Here is a 16059-nt window from a genome sequence, read left to right on the forward strand (position 1 = left end):
CTTAGCTAGGGGTTGAATTAGGGTTTGAAGAGGGATTTGAGCCTGGAGGCAGTACAGGTGGGAGGAACAGTGTGGCGAGGTAGGGATTCCCCTGGAGAGACGGAGCAAAGGCACGGCAGCCCCGCTCGACGCGTGTAGGCCAGGGTCCGCCGGCACCTTGTGTGCAGGGCCAGGCGGTTTGCACCTTCGGCTGCACGGTCCGACTGCCTCTGCCACAGCTCTGCCCTTGTGCAGGTGGAGAAATGGGCCTGGCTGGGCTCCGATACAGCCTCCCTGACTGGAGTAGCTGTGGGAGCCGTGCCGACCATGGGGATCTTGAAAATTCTACATGGGGCCAGATGTGAGCCCAGTGATGGCCAAGTGCTGGGTGACTGCTGGCAAGGAGATGCTGTGGACAGCAGCTGCTATACCAGCCCAGCATGAACGTGGGGTTGAGGGCCTGAGCTGAGGGCCTTACGGTGGACGGACCCGTAGTGTTACATTCTGAGCATGAAAATGTCCAGGAGCGGCTAAAGTGTGATGTTCGTTCACGTGTAAATGGAGATGGCCTCTCCTGGGAGAACGTTGGCGATCCCAGATTTCCTTGTTGCCGTCCGCCCGTTGTTCCCAGTATGGCAGTGATGCAGTACCCCGGTAGGTTATCTGGAGTGAACCGGCTCTGGCAAAGCGGGCAGGAGTAAGTTTCACCCAGTCATCACTACACAGAAATAAATAAAGGTAATCGCGAGGCAGCATCCACATGCCAGTGAAAACCAGAGGAGTTTCCTGTAACATCTAGTTTCTGATGGGTTATTTTTGTACCTGCACCTCTCCGCTGGTCTCCTGGCAGACTTGGGAGGAGAAGGGAGGATGGGGGCAAGCACAGCAGCCCTGGTCTCGACCTTGCTCCTCTGGGGGGGGGGGGGGGGGGGGGGGGGGGGGAGAGGGTGCTCCGCTTCCAGGGAATGTGTGAGTTCATGAGATGTTTACATCTATGCTTTCGTTGCAGTTAAAATCTTTACGAATAAATGTCTTACTATTTATAAAGGTAAAATGCTGCTTCTGTAGTATTTCACAATTGAAAGACATTTTCACATAACAAGACTTTCCTTTTTTAAGTTAACTGTTTCGCAGACTGCAGTTCTCTTGAGCATCTGAGACTCCTTTTTAAAGGGTCTCAAAATTACTCAAGCCTGAGACATATCGTAGCCAAAGAGAATTAAAGTTGGACTGGGGCACTAGGGCCTTTGGGGGCAGCCTTCTCACCAGAGCCGCCGTAAGCCGTGAGGGAGGCCCCAGGCCAGGGAGAGGACTGAGGACTTGGGAGCAGAGAAGAGAAGAGAGACTCCAGGGCAGGGATGGTTCCTTGTGGTCCTGGTTGGCACAAGGACGTGGCCCAGGGCCCACAGTCTAACCTTGGGGACGGGGTGGTCCCAAGTGGGGCGCAGAGAGGACATGCGGGGGGGAGGGGGGGGGAGCATGGGACCTGCAGGCTCCCGCCTGAACCATCTCATCTCTTTCTCCCCCCCCCCCCACCCCACCCCCGCTCTTCTCAAGCTCGAGGTGATGGCTGCAGGGGTCAAATCAAGGCTTGGCACTCTCGGAGGTGCTGTCGGCTGGCTGTGGGGTGTGCACACAGGGCCTCTTCCCTTGTCCTGGCTGTCAGAGAACACCTGTACATAAATGCTGCCTGTTTTTTGCTGCAAACCCTGTGACACCCCCTCCCTCTTCCCCTGGGAGGGCTGTGAACCGGGTCCAGGCACAGAGCTCATGGTCCACAGACCCGCCTGCCTGCAAGTGTGACAGCCCCCAGAGGCCTGTATTGATTTTTAAGAGGAGGAAAAAGGCAAATAAAATTGGACTCTCCAACCTGCTTTGAGTAGAAATTGGTGCTTCCTAAAGGGAATGTTAACTGGCTGGCTTTGCAGCTGAAGTGCTTCCTACCCGTCCTTCCTCCCCACTCTCCGCCCAGCCTCTGCTCATTCTTTTCAGGCCTCGCCCCGCCCCAGTTACACTACTTCCTGCCCTTGAACATAATTGGGTTCTTTGCTGGTAGACCTGTGATTGGAAGACCTCAGGGTGTTGCTAAACTCAGTTTGAGCACCCTGGAAGGAAGACAAAAGATGCTGGGAGAGGCGCCAGCTCGAGGAAGAAAGGGCGGCGGGAAGTGGCATCTGCGCGCCGTGTTCGGAATGATATCATCCTTCAAGTGGACAATCCTGGCTTCCAGCGCCAGTGACGACACTTGTTGAAGAAGCGCAAATGTCTTCTGCTTCTTGTCATCTATCTTGCCAATATTAGTATTCTGGAAGAAGGATTTATTTTAATAATGTGACTTTTAGTTTTTTTCTGTAGTTAATGTTGTTTTATTACTCTGCATCCTTGCCAGGAAGCTCATTTTAAGAGTTTCAGTTCAAAATTAAATATGACCTCAGAGTTTTAAAATACAATTACATTAACTGTCCATTTAATAGTTGCTTAAGATTTTTTTGGCCGCTAATGTATAGTCAGTATGCTTGTCTGATATTAAATACGGTGTTTCCAGCTATACTCACCAGCTAACGTGCTCCAGCTGCAACAATAAACAGGCGAAGCAAAGGCCTTCTGAGAAGGGAGCTACAGAAAGCTGTTCCCAGATGAAACTGCAGTATTGTCTTATATCATAAGCTATGCTGTTCTTTTAAAACTTCACTGTGTTTGATAATCGGGAACTGTCTATTATTTATTTAGAACTGTACAAACCAATGTACTCGACAGGTAATTTAGTGGCAGGATTATTTATTAATAAGCCCAGTACTCAAGTTAATGGGACTAAACCCCATGGAGGTCAGTCGCCCTGTAATACATGCCTCTTGGAAAGAAAAGAGTAGTGTCTTCAGGACATTCAGTTATTATTTTAGCATTTAAATTAGGACATATTCCCTTACTGAGATGAAAAATCTTTTCTTTTTTCTGAACCGCATCATGACAAAGTAGACTTGAAGCTGTGTGGAGAGACCAGTTTTCGAAACCACATTGAGGTGGGCAGTACGTTTTTAGCCCTGTTACTACCAAAGGTGTTATTTCTCCCGTGTGGGCTCACGGGAGGAGGGAAGCCATTCCCTCACAGAGATAACAAATCAAAAACTGCTTGCGCACATGAAAGGATGCTCAACATCACTAATCGTTAGAGAAAATGCAAATCAAAACCACCATGAGGTATCACCTCACACCAGTCAGAATGGCCATCACCAAAAAATCTACAGACAACAAATGCTGGAGAGGGTGTGGAGAAAAGGGAACCCTCTTGCACTGTTGGTGGGAATGTAAATTGATACAGCCACTATGGAGAACAGTACGGAGGTTCCTTAAAAAACAAAAAATAGAATTACCATATGACCCAGCAATCCCACCACTGGGCATATACCCAGAGAAAACCATAATTCAAAAAGACACATGGGGCTTCCCTGGTGGCGCAGTGGTTGAGAGTCCACCTGCCGATGCAGGGGACGCGGGTTCCTGCCCCGGTCCGGGAAGATCCCACACGCCACGGAGCGGCTGGGCCCATGAGCCATGGCCGCTGAGCCTGCGCGTCCTGAGCCTGTGCTCCACAAGGGGAGAGGCCGCAACAGTGAGAGGCCCGCGTACCGCAAAAAAAAAAAAAAAAAAAAAACTAAAAATAGAACTACCATACGACCCAGCAGTCCCACTACTGGGCATATACCCTGAGAAAATCATAATTCAAAAAGACACACGCACCCCAATGTTCATTGCAGCACTATTTACAATAGCCAGGACATGGAAGCAACCTCAGTATCCATCAGCAGATGAATGGATAAAGAAGATGTGGCACATATATACAATGGAATATTACTCAGCCATAAAAAGAAACAAAATTGAGTTATTTGTAGTGCGGTGGATGGACCTAGAGTCTGTCTTAAAGAGTGAAGTAAGTCAGAAAGAGAAAAACAAATACCACATGCTAACATATATATGGAATCTAAAAAAAAAAAACAGAAGTGGTTCTGAAGAACCTAGGGGCAAGACAGGAATAAAGACGCAGATGTAGAGAATAGACTTGAGCACACAGGGAGGGGGAAGGGTAAGCTGAGACGAAGTGAGAGAGTGGCATGGACATATACGCACTACCGATGTAAAATAGATAGCTAGTGGGAAGCAGCCGCATAGCACAGGGAGATCAGCTCGGTGCTTTGTGACCACCTAGAGGGGTGGGATAGGGAGGGTGGGAGGGAGGGAGACGAAAGAGGGAGGGGATATGGGGATATATGTATACGTACAGCTGATTCACTGTGTTATACAGCAGAAACTAACACAACAGTGTCAAGCAATTATACTCCAATAAAGACATTAAAAAAAAAAAACTGCTTGCGGTGGGAGACGGCGGGATGGTGAGTGAGGGGGCTCAGAGCAGTGGCTGCACGGCCCCGGCCCGGCCCCCTTCCCCGTCACGCGCTCTGCCTCTGAGACTCTGCCCCTCGGCCCAGCGCACATCCGAGAACTCCCAGTGGGCCTGGGATGGGCACGCACATTCCTGCTTCCTGCTCCTGGTCGGATGGTTTTCCTCCACCGCGAACAGGAAGGCAGAGCCTGCGGGAACGGCTGCTGGGCCCTCTGTGTGCCACGCGGCGGGTTGGGGGCATCTCCCCACCTCCTCGTGGAAACCTGGGAAACCTAAAGGAGGAGCAAGGGTGCAGCGTGATCAGCTTTGGCCCCGTGTGTGGAAGGGGCAGGGCGGGGGCCGGCGGGCGCCGGGGCTCAGCAGACTGATGCGTGGTCATGGAATGAAGAGAAGGCTCAAGTATTGGCTGTTTAAATTCATTTTTCTTTGGTTTCATCTCAGTATGCGGTTGATTGGCTCATATCTGGACTGGAAATGGAAGAGCCATTTAGTTTTATGTCTTCAAATCTGAAACACTTCCAGGTTTTGACTGTGGAGTCCTGTCAAACTGAGCAAAATCCGCTGCGAGGCCTGTTCCCTGGGCTTTAACAGACTTTGTTACTCGGCTACACAATCTGAAAAGACAGAGAAGCGTGACTTGCACTGTTTAGAAAATCTTTGTGAGGCCCCCCGCCCAAGGGAATGGTTTTCAGCAAATTCCTTGGAAAAATGGAATCCGAAATGCAGGTGTTCTTCCGTGCACGTGCTGTGGTGGCACCACTGCATCTTGTTTACAGTCCATTCAGGAGGCAGGTACTGAGCGCGAAGGAAGTGCCAGCTAGGCCTCCGGGGCTCGAGGCAGAGCTGGGACCAGCTCCGTGACAGCGCAGGGCCTTCATTCAGACATGCGCAGCAGCCTTGCAGGAGAGCTCGTCCGATGTCTCCGTGCAGCCCAGGCCCACTCCTGCCTTAGCACAGGGCCTGCCTTGCTGGTTTGCCAGACCGCCTGGGACGCTGCCTTGATCACACTGGGCCTTGCTTCTGGAGAATGAGGATGAGGGGTGATGGGCTGGGAACGTTCTAAGACTTAGGCCTCTTACCTGTGTAAAGGAACACTGTGTGTTGTGTGGACTGGTCATTGAGGCATTTGAACAGCATCATGGCCTTCCTTTAAGGGTGAGGAGCAGTAATGCCAGTGGCCACTGTCTGAGAGGCTGAGACCCTGCTGTGTGGGCACCTAGTGTCTCTTCCTGGAAGCATCTAGAATATAATAGAACTAGATTCAACGCTTAGATCCCCATTGTCTTTGAATGATAGGGCAGTGGGCCTAGACTGTAGTCCTGGGGATCAGGGAGAAGTTAACAGAAGTTACCTAAAAATAAAAGAATAAATCCAGATGCTATCTAGTGCATATGCTATCAAGAATAGAGCATGTGAACGTATGGGCTTGTCACGATTAGAGGGACCGTTTGTTTCCATTTCAGAGAGATGAGCAAGGGTACTTGGATTTCATGGAGATGGTCCAGGTTAAGGTCTTTGGAATCAAACAGGCTTTAATTCAAATCCTGGTTCCATCCCACATGCATTGATTAGTTGTTATTACATAACCTCTGGGCCTCAGTTTCCTCTTCTAGAACATAGGGATAATAATGCCTCCTCAGGGGTCATTGGGAGAAATAAACATAGGACAGTCTTTAATTCTATGCGTGGCACATGGTAGGCAGTCAGTAAATAGCAGCTACGAAATTTTATACGAGGGTTTACCTTGGGTCATTTCCATACAGTCGGTCCTCAACTCAGTGGCTCCATCCTTTCCAAAGTGCCATGTTGTATAATGAAGATGTGATGCTGAGCAATAACTGTGGCTGACCTCAACTGTGTTATTGAGAGAGAGAGTCAGGATATGAAACTGCATGATAGAAAACCAGTCATCTTTTACCCATCTGACGACGTGCCCTGAGATTTCCCATCCTCGTGCTATTTACTTTTTCTCTTAACACTGGTTGTAGAGAGCAGAGGCCCTCTGACTGATATTTCAGTTCATCTGCGTCCCTAAAATCCTGTGCCCCAGAGCGGGCCCTTTTCTTCTCTCTCCTTAGGCGTCTGTGCATGACTTTGCTGGCAGGAGCACCCTGTAGCACGTAATGACCTTCCACGCTGTCGTCCTCTCCTGGGGCACAGGCATTGGTTTCCTCACCTTGGCCAGTGACCCGTCTCTGCCTCTCCCAAGCCCACAGTGGCACATGGCCTACGCAGAGCAGAGCAAGGCCACACAGAGTCTTTGAGGGCATCAGAAGGGCTGCCTTGGAGGGTGTACAGGTTGGCCTGGCAGAGCGAGACCTGACTGTAGAGGACGCTCGCAACAGGTGGCCACAGCTCGGGGCCACATGCGTTGCAGTGTTAGCTTGAAAGACGCTCTCGGTTGACCAGATGCCCCACCTGAAATCTGCATCCAAAGATGGGACATTTGTAATTCTTATTCGTGGACTGATTTCTTCTGTGTTCTTCTTTTCTGGGAGAAGGGAGCAGAATGGTTGAATAATGTGAAGTTACCTACCCCCAGAATCCTTTGGGAAGAAGTACTCTTGAGGGAGTATCAAGAATTTGATGAGACTGATGGAATGACTCTTTAAACATTTCATGTTTCTACAGATATTTTTCAACAAATGAACTAAGTTCTTGACAGAATTGTAATAAATCTGCTTATAAGCAGCAATATGGTTACGGTTTTCTATTCCATTTTTATGTTAGCTATTATTTCATTTTAAAACTATTTCATTGCCAACATGTAAGCGTTTTACTTGTTAGAAGCTAAGTTAAGCTGGGAAAGAGGAATATACCTCTCATATGTGTGTGAAACGTTAAAAAAGCTTCTTTGTTCACTGCTTCAGTGGTGAAAGTAAATGCGACATAGACATAAGGCTATTTGAACTCTTTATTTGCCACATTTACAATATTAATAACAGCATTTCTAGAAGTTGTCACATTCAAGTCAAAGATCTTCATTCCAGGCTGTCTTTTGGGGCCAAATTGAGACTGGATGCATGCATTTAATAAACTGTAGTCTCAAGTAGTCATTTTTGTAAATAATTAGTTTCAGTGAAAGAATAAGTTAGCATATTGTATGCATCTAATGTTGCAAATGTACATACAGCAAACTTTGCTATTAATCAACAGTCAAGCGCTGCAAGTGGGGTCTCATACATAATGAATTGTGTTTAAACCTCATGGGTTTCTTGATAGAAAAGTAAAAGAAAACACAAGTGTAGTAAGCTTTGGAATAAAATTTAACTCGATTGCTCTGCATCCTGTAATTGTTTTGGAATCATTAGGGACCTGATAATTCATCTATAGTTTTGGGTTGTTTTTATCTTCATCTGTCAAATAGTAGAGATTTTTAATGATATGTTAAAGTGTTGATAAAATACAGTCCTCCTTTTAACAACTTGAACATTTAGGAGAGAAAGTAGATAGGCTTTTGTGAGGCATTCTTGTCAGCCAAGTACACTGTTTAAATTGTCTCTTAAAAATATGTTTTATTTTTGCTGATGTATTTTAAAGAAGCAATTATTTTAAAAAAGGAACAAACGTACGGTTCTTATGACGTGTACCTTATACGGGGAGGAGTTGAAAATTTACATACAGTTTTCTCTGTGTTCTTTGTGGGTGTTTATTTTTTGTTGTTTTTTTGTGTTTTTTTTTTTGGCGGTACGCGGGCCTCTCACTGTCGCGGCCTCTCCCGCTGCGGAGCACAGGCTCCGGACGCGCAGGCTCAGCGGCCATGGCTCACGGGCCCAGCCGCTCCGCGGCACGTGGGATCCTCCCGGACCGGGGCACGAACTCGCGTCCCCTGCATCGGCAGGCGGACTCTCAACCGCTGCGCCACCAGGGAAGCCCTTGGTGGGTGTTTTAAAATACCACAGCGAATTCCTCTATAGTCTTGCTTGGGTTCTGACATTAATTTGAGCCCCAGATTTTGAGGGCTTAGGATACCCATTAAAAGCTGATACCCAGTTTAAACAACGTACCTATGGCCACCCTGACAGTGAGTAAACTAGGGCCCAGCTAAACTTTAAACTGCCTCTTCCTCCTCCTCTCATCGCCCTTGGGACGCGAGCCGTTGGTGGCCTGTGATAGGATCATAACTGTGGAGTTCACTTGCAGGGGAGGGTGTGATTGTGGGGCGGAAGGCATAAAGGCAGGGAGCAGGGTTTATGTTCCTCTTGCTACGAGCCACACAGTAAAACCTCACTAAGGGTTTGCTCAGCTGACCCTCGGAACTCCAGCTCACCCTCCTGTTGACTTCCCTGGAAGCTGGGAGTGTGCCACCTTCGGCCTGTACTCCCTTTTGCGTGTTCCTTTTGTACAGAAACATCTTTGAAAACAGACACTAAAACCAAACACATGAAAGTCAGTTAATAAACTCATGTGTTACAAGTAGTAGGAGCTTTTGTCTCAGAGAATTAAAATCTACATATTATGTCTGTCGTTTTTATACAAACTCAGGTATGTTGCTGATACTTCATGCATGTTTATTAGTGTTTTCCCTTTTTTGCACAGTTGAGCACATGTTGCTCTTAGGATTGTGTGGGAAATCAGTACGCTAATGCATGAATCACTTAGAACAGCACCCGGTAAATAGCAAACACTGCTGCCCGCGTTGTCATCAGCATCAGGGGGGCTCCAGTTGTGTCCATAGATGAACCTCCACTGTCGCGCCTCCTCTTTTTCACCTGTGACTTAGTTGTATCATTTGAGATCTGTGTTTCTTACTACTGACATCAGCACTTTCTCCTTTTTCTACTCTGTGTCCTAATATAACTCTAGAATGTTCAACTGCACAAACTCTGTCACACCTGTGTGGTGTCATTGCCCAAACAGCTGCTGGCCACCAGGCAGTGTCACGGAACCATCACTTTCATGGTTCGTTCATCAGATGGCAGTGGCGTGTGGAAGTCCCAGTTGGGCCGGGAAGGGCTCCTTCAGCACAACCATCGGGAGGGTGATGGATAACTGTCTGTTTTACCTTCACCTTCCCTGCCTATCCAGTTGGACTATAAACCCCAAGTCGATACTCTTGCCGATAAGCCAGGTACTTAAAGGATCCTCAGTAAATGCTTGAATGGAATCAAACCACGAAATTTGGTTGGAATATAGAGTTTAAAGCCTTTATTCACCCTTCTCATTTAAAAAAAAAAAAAGGACTTTATTGAAAGCAGGTAGCATGATTTATTTGTCTTCAGTACTACCACTGGAAGAAAAGCATCTGAGCTTTAGCAAGAAGGTATAATTAAATGTGGGACAAATCCATCAGACACAAACGCGAGAGACTCCGCCAGCCTCCGCTAACTCGGGCATAATTGTGTGCTTACCAGGGCCATCTAGCAAGAGTGTCCACATGATGTTTATAACGTCACCTCAACTGCAGCTTTAAATTTCTGCAGTGAATGTGCACCTTCCTGAGCCTGTGAGGTGTGACACCCCACTCTGGAGTTCCGGGGGCCCTTGCCCTCCGCACCGAGTCCTGGAAGCCAGAGGAGGCGAGGCTTCTCATCCTCAGGGGGTCTGAGCTGCTGCGCGCGGCCAAGGCTCTGGTCGCTCCTTCACGCTTCGATTGTATTGGAGAGTCCGTGTGCTTCCTTGTGGACTGATCTCCCAGCCTTGCTAAAGGACGACACCTGAGGGACTCAGAAGAATATGAGTCTTGGCACCTCTTTCCTTAGGTGACCCTCTGGCATCACCAGTTAACGTTCCCCAACCATAAGGCTGCTTCATCCCATGAAGAGAGAGATGCTGGAAAACTACTGGGGCCCCACAGAGAGGCTGGAAGGCACAGCCCTCCCAGCGCGCGGCATGTTACACAGTCTACCCGCTGGGTGTAACAAGGGGTGCCCGCCAGATAGGAGGAACTCGGAACTTTGGGCCTGTTTTCTTACATCAAATGGGATTTAAGCCCAAGTACATGACATCTTTATGATTTTATGATCATTTTAGTGATTCTTTGGTGCCAGTGAAGTCTTGAGGCGCCCCAAAATCCACACACCCAAACCTCCTGCCCAGCTGGTGGGTTAAAGTGTTGAGCACATTTGTCGTGTGGGACAGACCGGAGGGCACAGAGCTGGGGACGCCCCTCCCACTTTCCGGGCGGCCTGCCAGGCGCGCAGCCATTCTCCGTGAGGGGTTAGACCTTGAGCAGCACTTCCTGATGGCTTCAGCCAGCCTGGCGTCCTCTGCCCGCCGTGGCAACTCACCTGCTGCCCCGCGGGTTCCTGGTGCTGCAGCACCTGAGCAGGCAGCCCTGCCCTCACTAGCCCGGGCCAGCGCTCAGCCTCCCAGGGTGCAGCACACCCTGCGGGAGGCCGGCGGAGCCAGGCAGGGCTTCCCGTGCGCGTGACCTTTGTCCTCAGGGCCGTTTCATTTAAGTTTGGCTCGGTCACCTTCTAATCCTCCGCTTCCCCAGGTGTGATGCTGTCACTCTTCCTTGTCGTTCTCCTCCACGCCAGGGTCTTGAGGTGCAAGCCTCGTGCAGGTGGGATGGACAGTCTTCCTTTGATACCTTCTGTGCTCATGTATCTAATGCTGTGAAGTCGTGGTTTCTCTTGAGAAATCTAGGTAAGGCATCACTGCCTGCTTTATTAAAAACACTTCAGGGACTTCCCAGGTGGCGCAGTGGTTAAGAAACCTGCCTGCCAATGCAGGGGACACGGGTTCAAGCCCTGGTCCGAGAAGATCCCACATGCCGCGGAGCAACTAAGCCCATGAGCCACAACTACTGAGCCTGCACTCTAGAGCCCACGAGCCACGACTACTGAGCCCGTGTGCCACAACTACTGAGCCCATGCTCCACAGCAGGAGAAGCCACGGCAATGAGAAGCCCGCACACCGCAACAAAGAGTAGCCCCCGCTCGCCGCCAACTAGAGAAAGTCCACGCGCAGCGACGAAGACCCAACACAGCGAAAAATAAACAGATAAATTTTAAAACAACGACAACAATAACCAGAAAAAAAACACTTCAGAAGTTTGTTCTGGAGCATGTCACCTGCTTTTCTGTGTCCTGATTTGGAATGATGGACAGATTTATGTCAAAACAAATCTGAAATGCAATTCAACGCCAGAACGTTCTTTCTCCAAGCCCAGGGGGATGGGTCTGGCTGTTTCTCAGGGGTCACGACTCCAGGAGAGCTTCACACAGGGCTCTCCGACACACTGAGGTTCGGGGAGCATCCCCGAAGGTGGTACACTGTTGTCCTTTTTGGTCCTACAGGGTCCTTGGGGTTGCCGACAGTTGCATATTCCTTGAAGAAACCCTTAAAACAAACCATACATGACTTTATGTTTGCTGTATAAACGTACCCGTGCTCTCCATTGCTATGTTAAAAAGCTCAACAAAGCCAAATTCATTCTCCAGCCACTAGCCAGCCCTCTTGTGCCAAGTTTAAAAAGAAAAAGAAGTGAAGGGGCTCCAGTGTCACCATATTGGCCTGAGGATTACTCTTTTTTTTTTTAAGATATTTTTGATGTGGACCATTTTTAAAGTCTTTATTTGAATTTGTTATGACACTGCTTCCGTTTTATGTTTTGGTTTCTGGCGGTGAGGCATGTGGGATCTTAGCTTCCCTACGAAGGATTGAACCCGCACCCCCTGCACTGGAAGGCACAGTCTTAACCACTGGACCGCCAGGGAAGTCCCAGGATTACTTTTATTGAGGACATCCTGGGAGGTCTCGGGGGGTTGGCCCCTGATGTCACCTCTGCACTGGCCCTGCGGATGTCGGGACGGTTGTCTCTCATCTCCGTCTGCCACACCGGCGCTCTGGCTGCTCTCCTGGGGTCCGGGCTCCCACTCAGTGGTGCTTTCCGGAAGCAGTGGCCACAGGCCTGTGCATTTAGTGTTAGGTGAGTTGCTAGGCTCCCAGGGAGACGTGAATGTGGGATTTAAATGAGTGTGGGCCACGGAGCCCATAATTATCGGGGTTTCAGGGTTCGTCGGTAGGAAGCCTGGAGAAACTCCTCCATAATAAGAGTGGCCGTTAGTGATGCTGTGATACTGTCACACCACAGCTCTTTCAGGGACGAGCAGAGCGAGGCTGGAGGAGAGGGCAGGGCAGAGAATAAATTTCATTTTATTGTAGAAATGGAAATTTGTGTCATGGCTTTAAAAATCTGGTTTTATGTGTGTGTTTAATGCCATTCATTTTAAATATAGTATCATAAATCCTTGCTTCAGAATCAAAGCTGTTTAATTACATTTCACCCATGAATAGTTATCTAATGCCAATAGAGAAAGAGTTAAAACGGAGAACTACAGAGTAAATCAGAGGTTGAGATCTTTAGCACAGGCATAAAAAATCAATTTAAGATGAATTTTACTACTATAAAAATTCTTCAAGTATCCTTTTAAGAGTGGGAAACGCTGGGAAACACAGCTCACATTTCAGTTCCCTTAGCAACCCAGAGGAAACGGCTACCAGCGTGGGCAGCGCCCGGGATGCCCACAGCTCCATGGCCTTTGTTAGATACCCCTGAGTGAACCAGGACATCTGAGTAAGAGGTTGTAACTCCCCAAGCAAGCAGGTTACTGGTGGGTACAGAGCCCCCTGCCTCCCAGGTTAAGATGCCTGCCTGTCTCCTGGACTGTATGCCCCCCACCCAGGGAGCCCCATTTGCAGGGTGTGATGGCCGAGAAGACCCCTCAAGCCCTGGAGACTTACTGAGTAAGTAGGGAACAGAGCAAGAGAGTCACTGGGAACTTCTCTCTGACATGGAAAAATATTTAAGCCAAGCATGGGGTAGAAGTTCCCCACCTTTCCGTGGGCAGATGTCCTAATGGGGAGAGCAGTCAGGGCAATGAGAAGATAGTTTCCATCCCCAGAAGTCTCTCCAAGATGCCATTCCGCCACCTGTTCCACTAGACGCCGCTCTCTGCCTGTGGACTGAGCCCCCGTCCTTCAGGGTCTCCTGTTGACCAGACCCTGAAAGGGCCCTGTCAGTGCAGGGCCAACCGAGGGCCCTGTGCGTGGGCCTTCCCTCTCCCAGCAACCACTAGAAGCTGGCAACTTGGAGAAGGCCTGGGCCTGCCCAGTCCAGCTGTGTTGCTGGCAGGATCGCCCAACTGGCCAGCTCTACAGAGCCGGGGTCTCAGTGGTCCCCCTCTCTCCCTGGTCATCTTGAAGGGCTCATTTCTTCTTTTCCATTCATTCCCTGGTTCCTTCCTTAAGGCCATTCACATTCACATGCTTATTAGAAAGTCTTCCCTGACCCACCTCTCATTCCATTGTGGAAGAGAGTGGATCCCATCCAAGGAGGGATCTTTCTGGAAAGATCCAAGACCTCTGGAGACTCTTAGACCTACAGAGCACCGTGACTCAGAGACTGAGACCCCAGCACAGGGTTGTTTATGAGACGCTGCTTAAAGGTCTTCAGCTGCTCCCCGCTGCTTGCAGGATGAAGTGCACACATTTCTGAATCTGTAAGGCCCTGCACACACTGGTGTGTGTCTCCTCGCAGGTGAGGCCAGGCCTGTGTTCCCCGGGCGCATCAGCCACATCCGTCCTACCTGTGCTGGGCCGCGTTGCCAAGCGGTTGTGGCCTCGCATATTCAGTCGGGCCCTCGTAAGGGTGGTGAGTGTACACTGAAGGAGGCAGCCTGTCGGTTGAGGCCTGCGTGACCGCCCTCGGGATGCTGGGTGGAGTCTTTTCCCACCTTCCCCCAAAAGCCTCAAGCTGCAGCCTCTGAGAAGGAGACTAGAGAAAGCCTGCCCGGCAGGCTGGAAAGTGCAGGGAAGCCTGCCGTCTGTCCAGGGCCTGGGAGGTCAGGAAGGAATGGCATCTGAAGAAATCCGACTTGGTGCCAGTGCTTTTGTGGGTGTGTCGTTCTCAGAAATTAAAGGAAAAGCTGGATCCATCATAAAACTGGGGCTCAGAAGCAGCAAAAGTGAACCCTCTCTAGAGGGACGTTTTCTCAGTCCAGCGGAGCACATTCCCTGAAAATCGGCCCCTGCTGAAGGTGAGAAGTCACCTCCTTGAGGGGAGCCACAGATCCCCAAACAGAAGGATTAGCACCCCGAGTAGAAGAAACAGTGAGACCATCCGAAGTGAGTCTAAGATATGTTGGTTTAAACTTGAGCTAAAAGGGAGCACAGTGACCACAGTGAATGAATGAGAAGACTCAGAAGAGAACCAAATAGAAGGTCCCGGGCACGAAAGTCACAGCAACTGAAATGAGCCTCGCAGAGTAGACTCTCTGAAGCCTGAGACCCAGTGTGAACTCGGAGGGGGTCCCCCAGAAGCCAGCTCAAAGCCACAGAGCACATGGAACCGTGCTGGTCTGTCGTTGAAACGTGATGGGAGGGGTGGGTGCCTGCAGGCTAATTACTTTGATGGTATCGAGATTTCTGGAAAATATTTTTTAAGATGAGTACTTGGTGATTCTACAGATCAAAACTGGTGCAGGTGATAGCCTTAGGAAGGGGCAGGCACGCTCCCCCTGGAGTTGCTTCTGTGCTTGTCACCCTCGTGCTCTCACATCCCTGCTCTGCAGGGTGACTGCAGACAGTCAGCCCCAAACAGAAGAGCTCAGGTACCGGGCGTCCTTCCTGGGCACTGCCCCTTTCCAGAGATCGTGTCCTCACAGCTGGAGGTGGAAGCGCGGGTGGGATGACCCGGGCCGCGGCCTCCGTCCTCCTGCCGGCACCTTTCCGCTGTCCTGGCGCAGGCGAGACCTGCATACCTGCAAGGCAGCTACGGGCTGACCCACTTAGATGCAGTGGGCGTGTTCTGTTTGCTTCTTAGTCACGTGGACGCTGGGCCTAGAGGCTGAATCAGCTCCTGTTATCTCTTTTGCAGCCCCGTGGAGGCCCCCGCTCCTCCTGAGCGGCTCGGAGGCCCAGAGGAAGTGACGGAGCCCCTGGCGCAGTGTGCGGCTTGGCTGGGTGCCTATTTCCATGAGCCCGCGGTCCTCGAGGAGCGCCCCGTGCCTGCTCTTCACCATCCCATCTTCCAGAAAGGTCAGTACCTCGGCCACCTCGCAGTGTTTGGTTCAGGGGGGCTGACCTATTGACTGTCACTGACCTCCCAGCTCAGGTTACTGACTACACTGACGTGGCGTTTTCACATCGTCTGAACAGAGGCGGCGTGTGGCCGCACTGGATGGATAGGAGTGCGCAGTCTCCACCCGTTCCAAGTGGTTGTGTTAGTTTTGGCACGTGGTCACGTAATTCTTGGCAAAGGCAATAAAAATGATTCATGTAGATGGACTCCTGACTCTCGCTGGCTGAAAGGTTTAAATAGGAACACATCTGAATGGCAGTAAGTTTTTCAATAAGCTTATTGTTAACTTCATCTGCTTGCCAACAGCACAGAAAACGAGGCTCATACATGGACAATTGGCCACTTCCATACACTCAGTCAGTGACACTTAACGTTGGAGTGGGTAGCGGCAGTGTGTCTTCTTGAATAAGTTTTCAGGTTAACCCCTCAGATTTAGCATAGTTCAATAATTGTATTCTCGGGCTTCCCTGGTGGCACAGTGGTTAAGAGTCCGCCTGCCGATGCAGGGGACACGGGTTCGTGCCCCGGTCCAGGAGGATCCCACATGCCGCGGAGCGGCTGGGCCCGTGAGCCGTGGCCGCTGAGCCTGCGCGTCCGGAGCCTGTGCTCCGCAACGGGAGAGGCCACAGCAGTGAGAGGCCCACGTACCGCA

The 16059-nt window shown here is 50.1% G+C and overlaps 1 protein-coding gene across 9 annotated transcripts in view; it reads left to right on the forward strand.

Annotated features, from left to right (window-relative positions):
• The window catches only part of MGMT (O-6-methylguanine-DNA methyltransferase), a 285335-nt gene that overhangs the window by 223140 nt on the left and 46136 nt on the right, over window positions 1–16059 (forward strand). For all 9 annotated transcript variants that reach the window (XR_003797035.1, XR_003797036.1, XM_029245271.1 and 6 more), the window contains one exon: window positions 15204–15364. Coding sequence is in view for 7 of the 9 variants with exons in the window: in XM_029245271.1 (XP_029101104.1) it covers window positions 15204–15364 (161 nt within the window). In the remaining 2 variants the exon portion in view is untranslated. The remainder of the gene's footprint in view (window positions 1–15203; window positions 15365–16059) is intronic.

The sequence above is a fragment of the Monodon monoceros genome, unplaced genomic scaffold (assembly GCF_005190385.1).
Source record: "Monodon monoceros isolate NGI ecotype Baffin Bay Population unplaced genomic scaffold, NGI_Narwhal_1 Super_Scaffold_4, whole genome shotgun sequence".
In the NCBI taxonomy this organism is placed as follows: Eukaryota; Metazoa; Chordata; class Mammalia; order Artiodactyla; family Monodontidae; genus Monodon; species Monodon monoceros.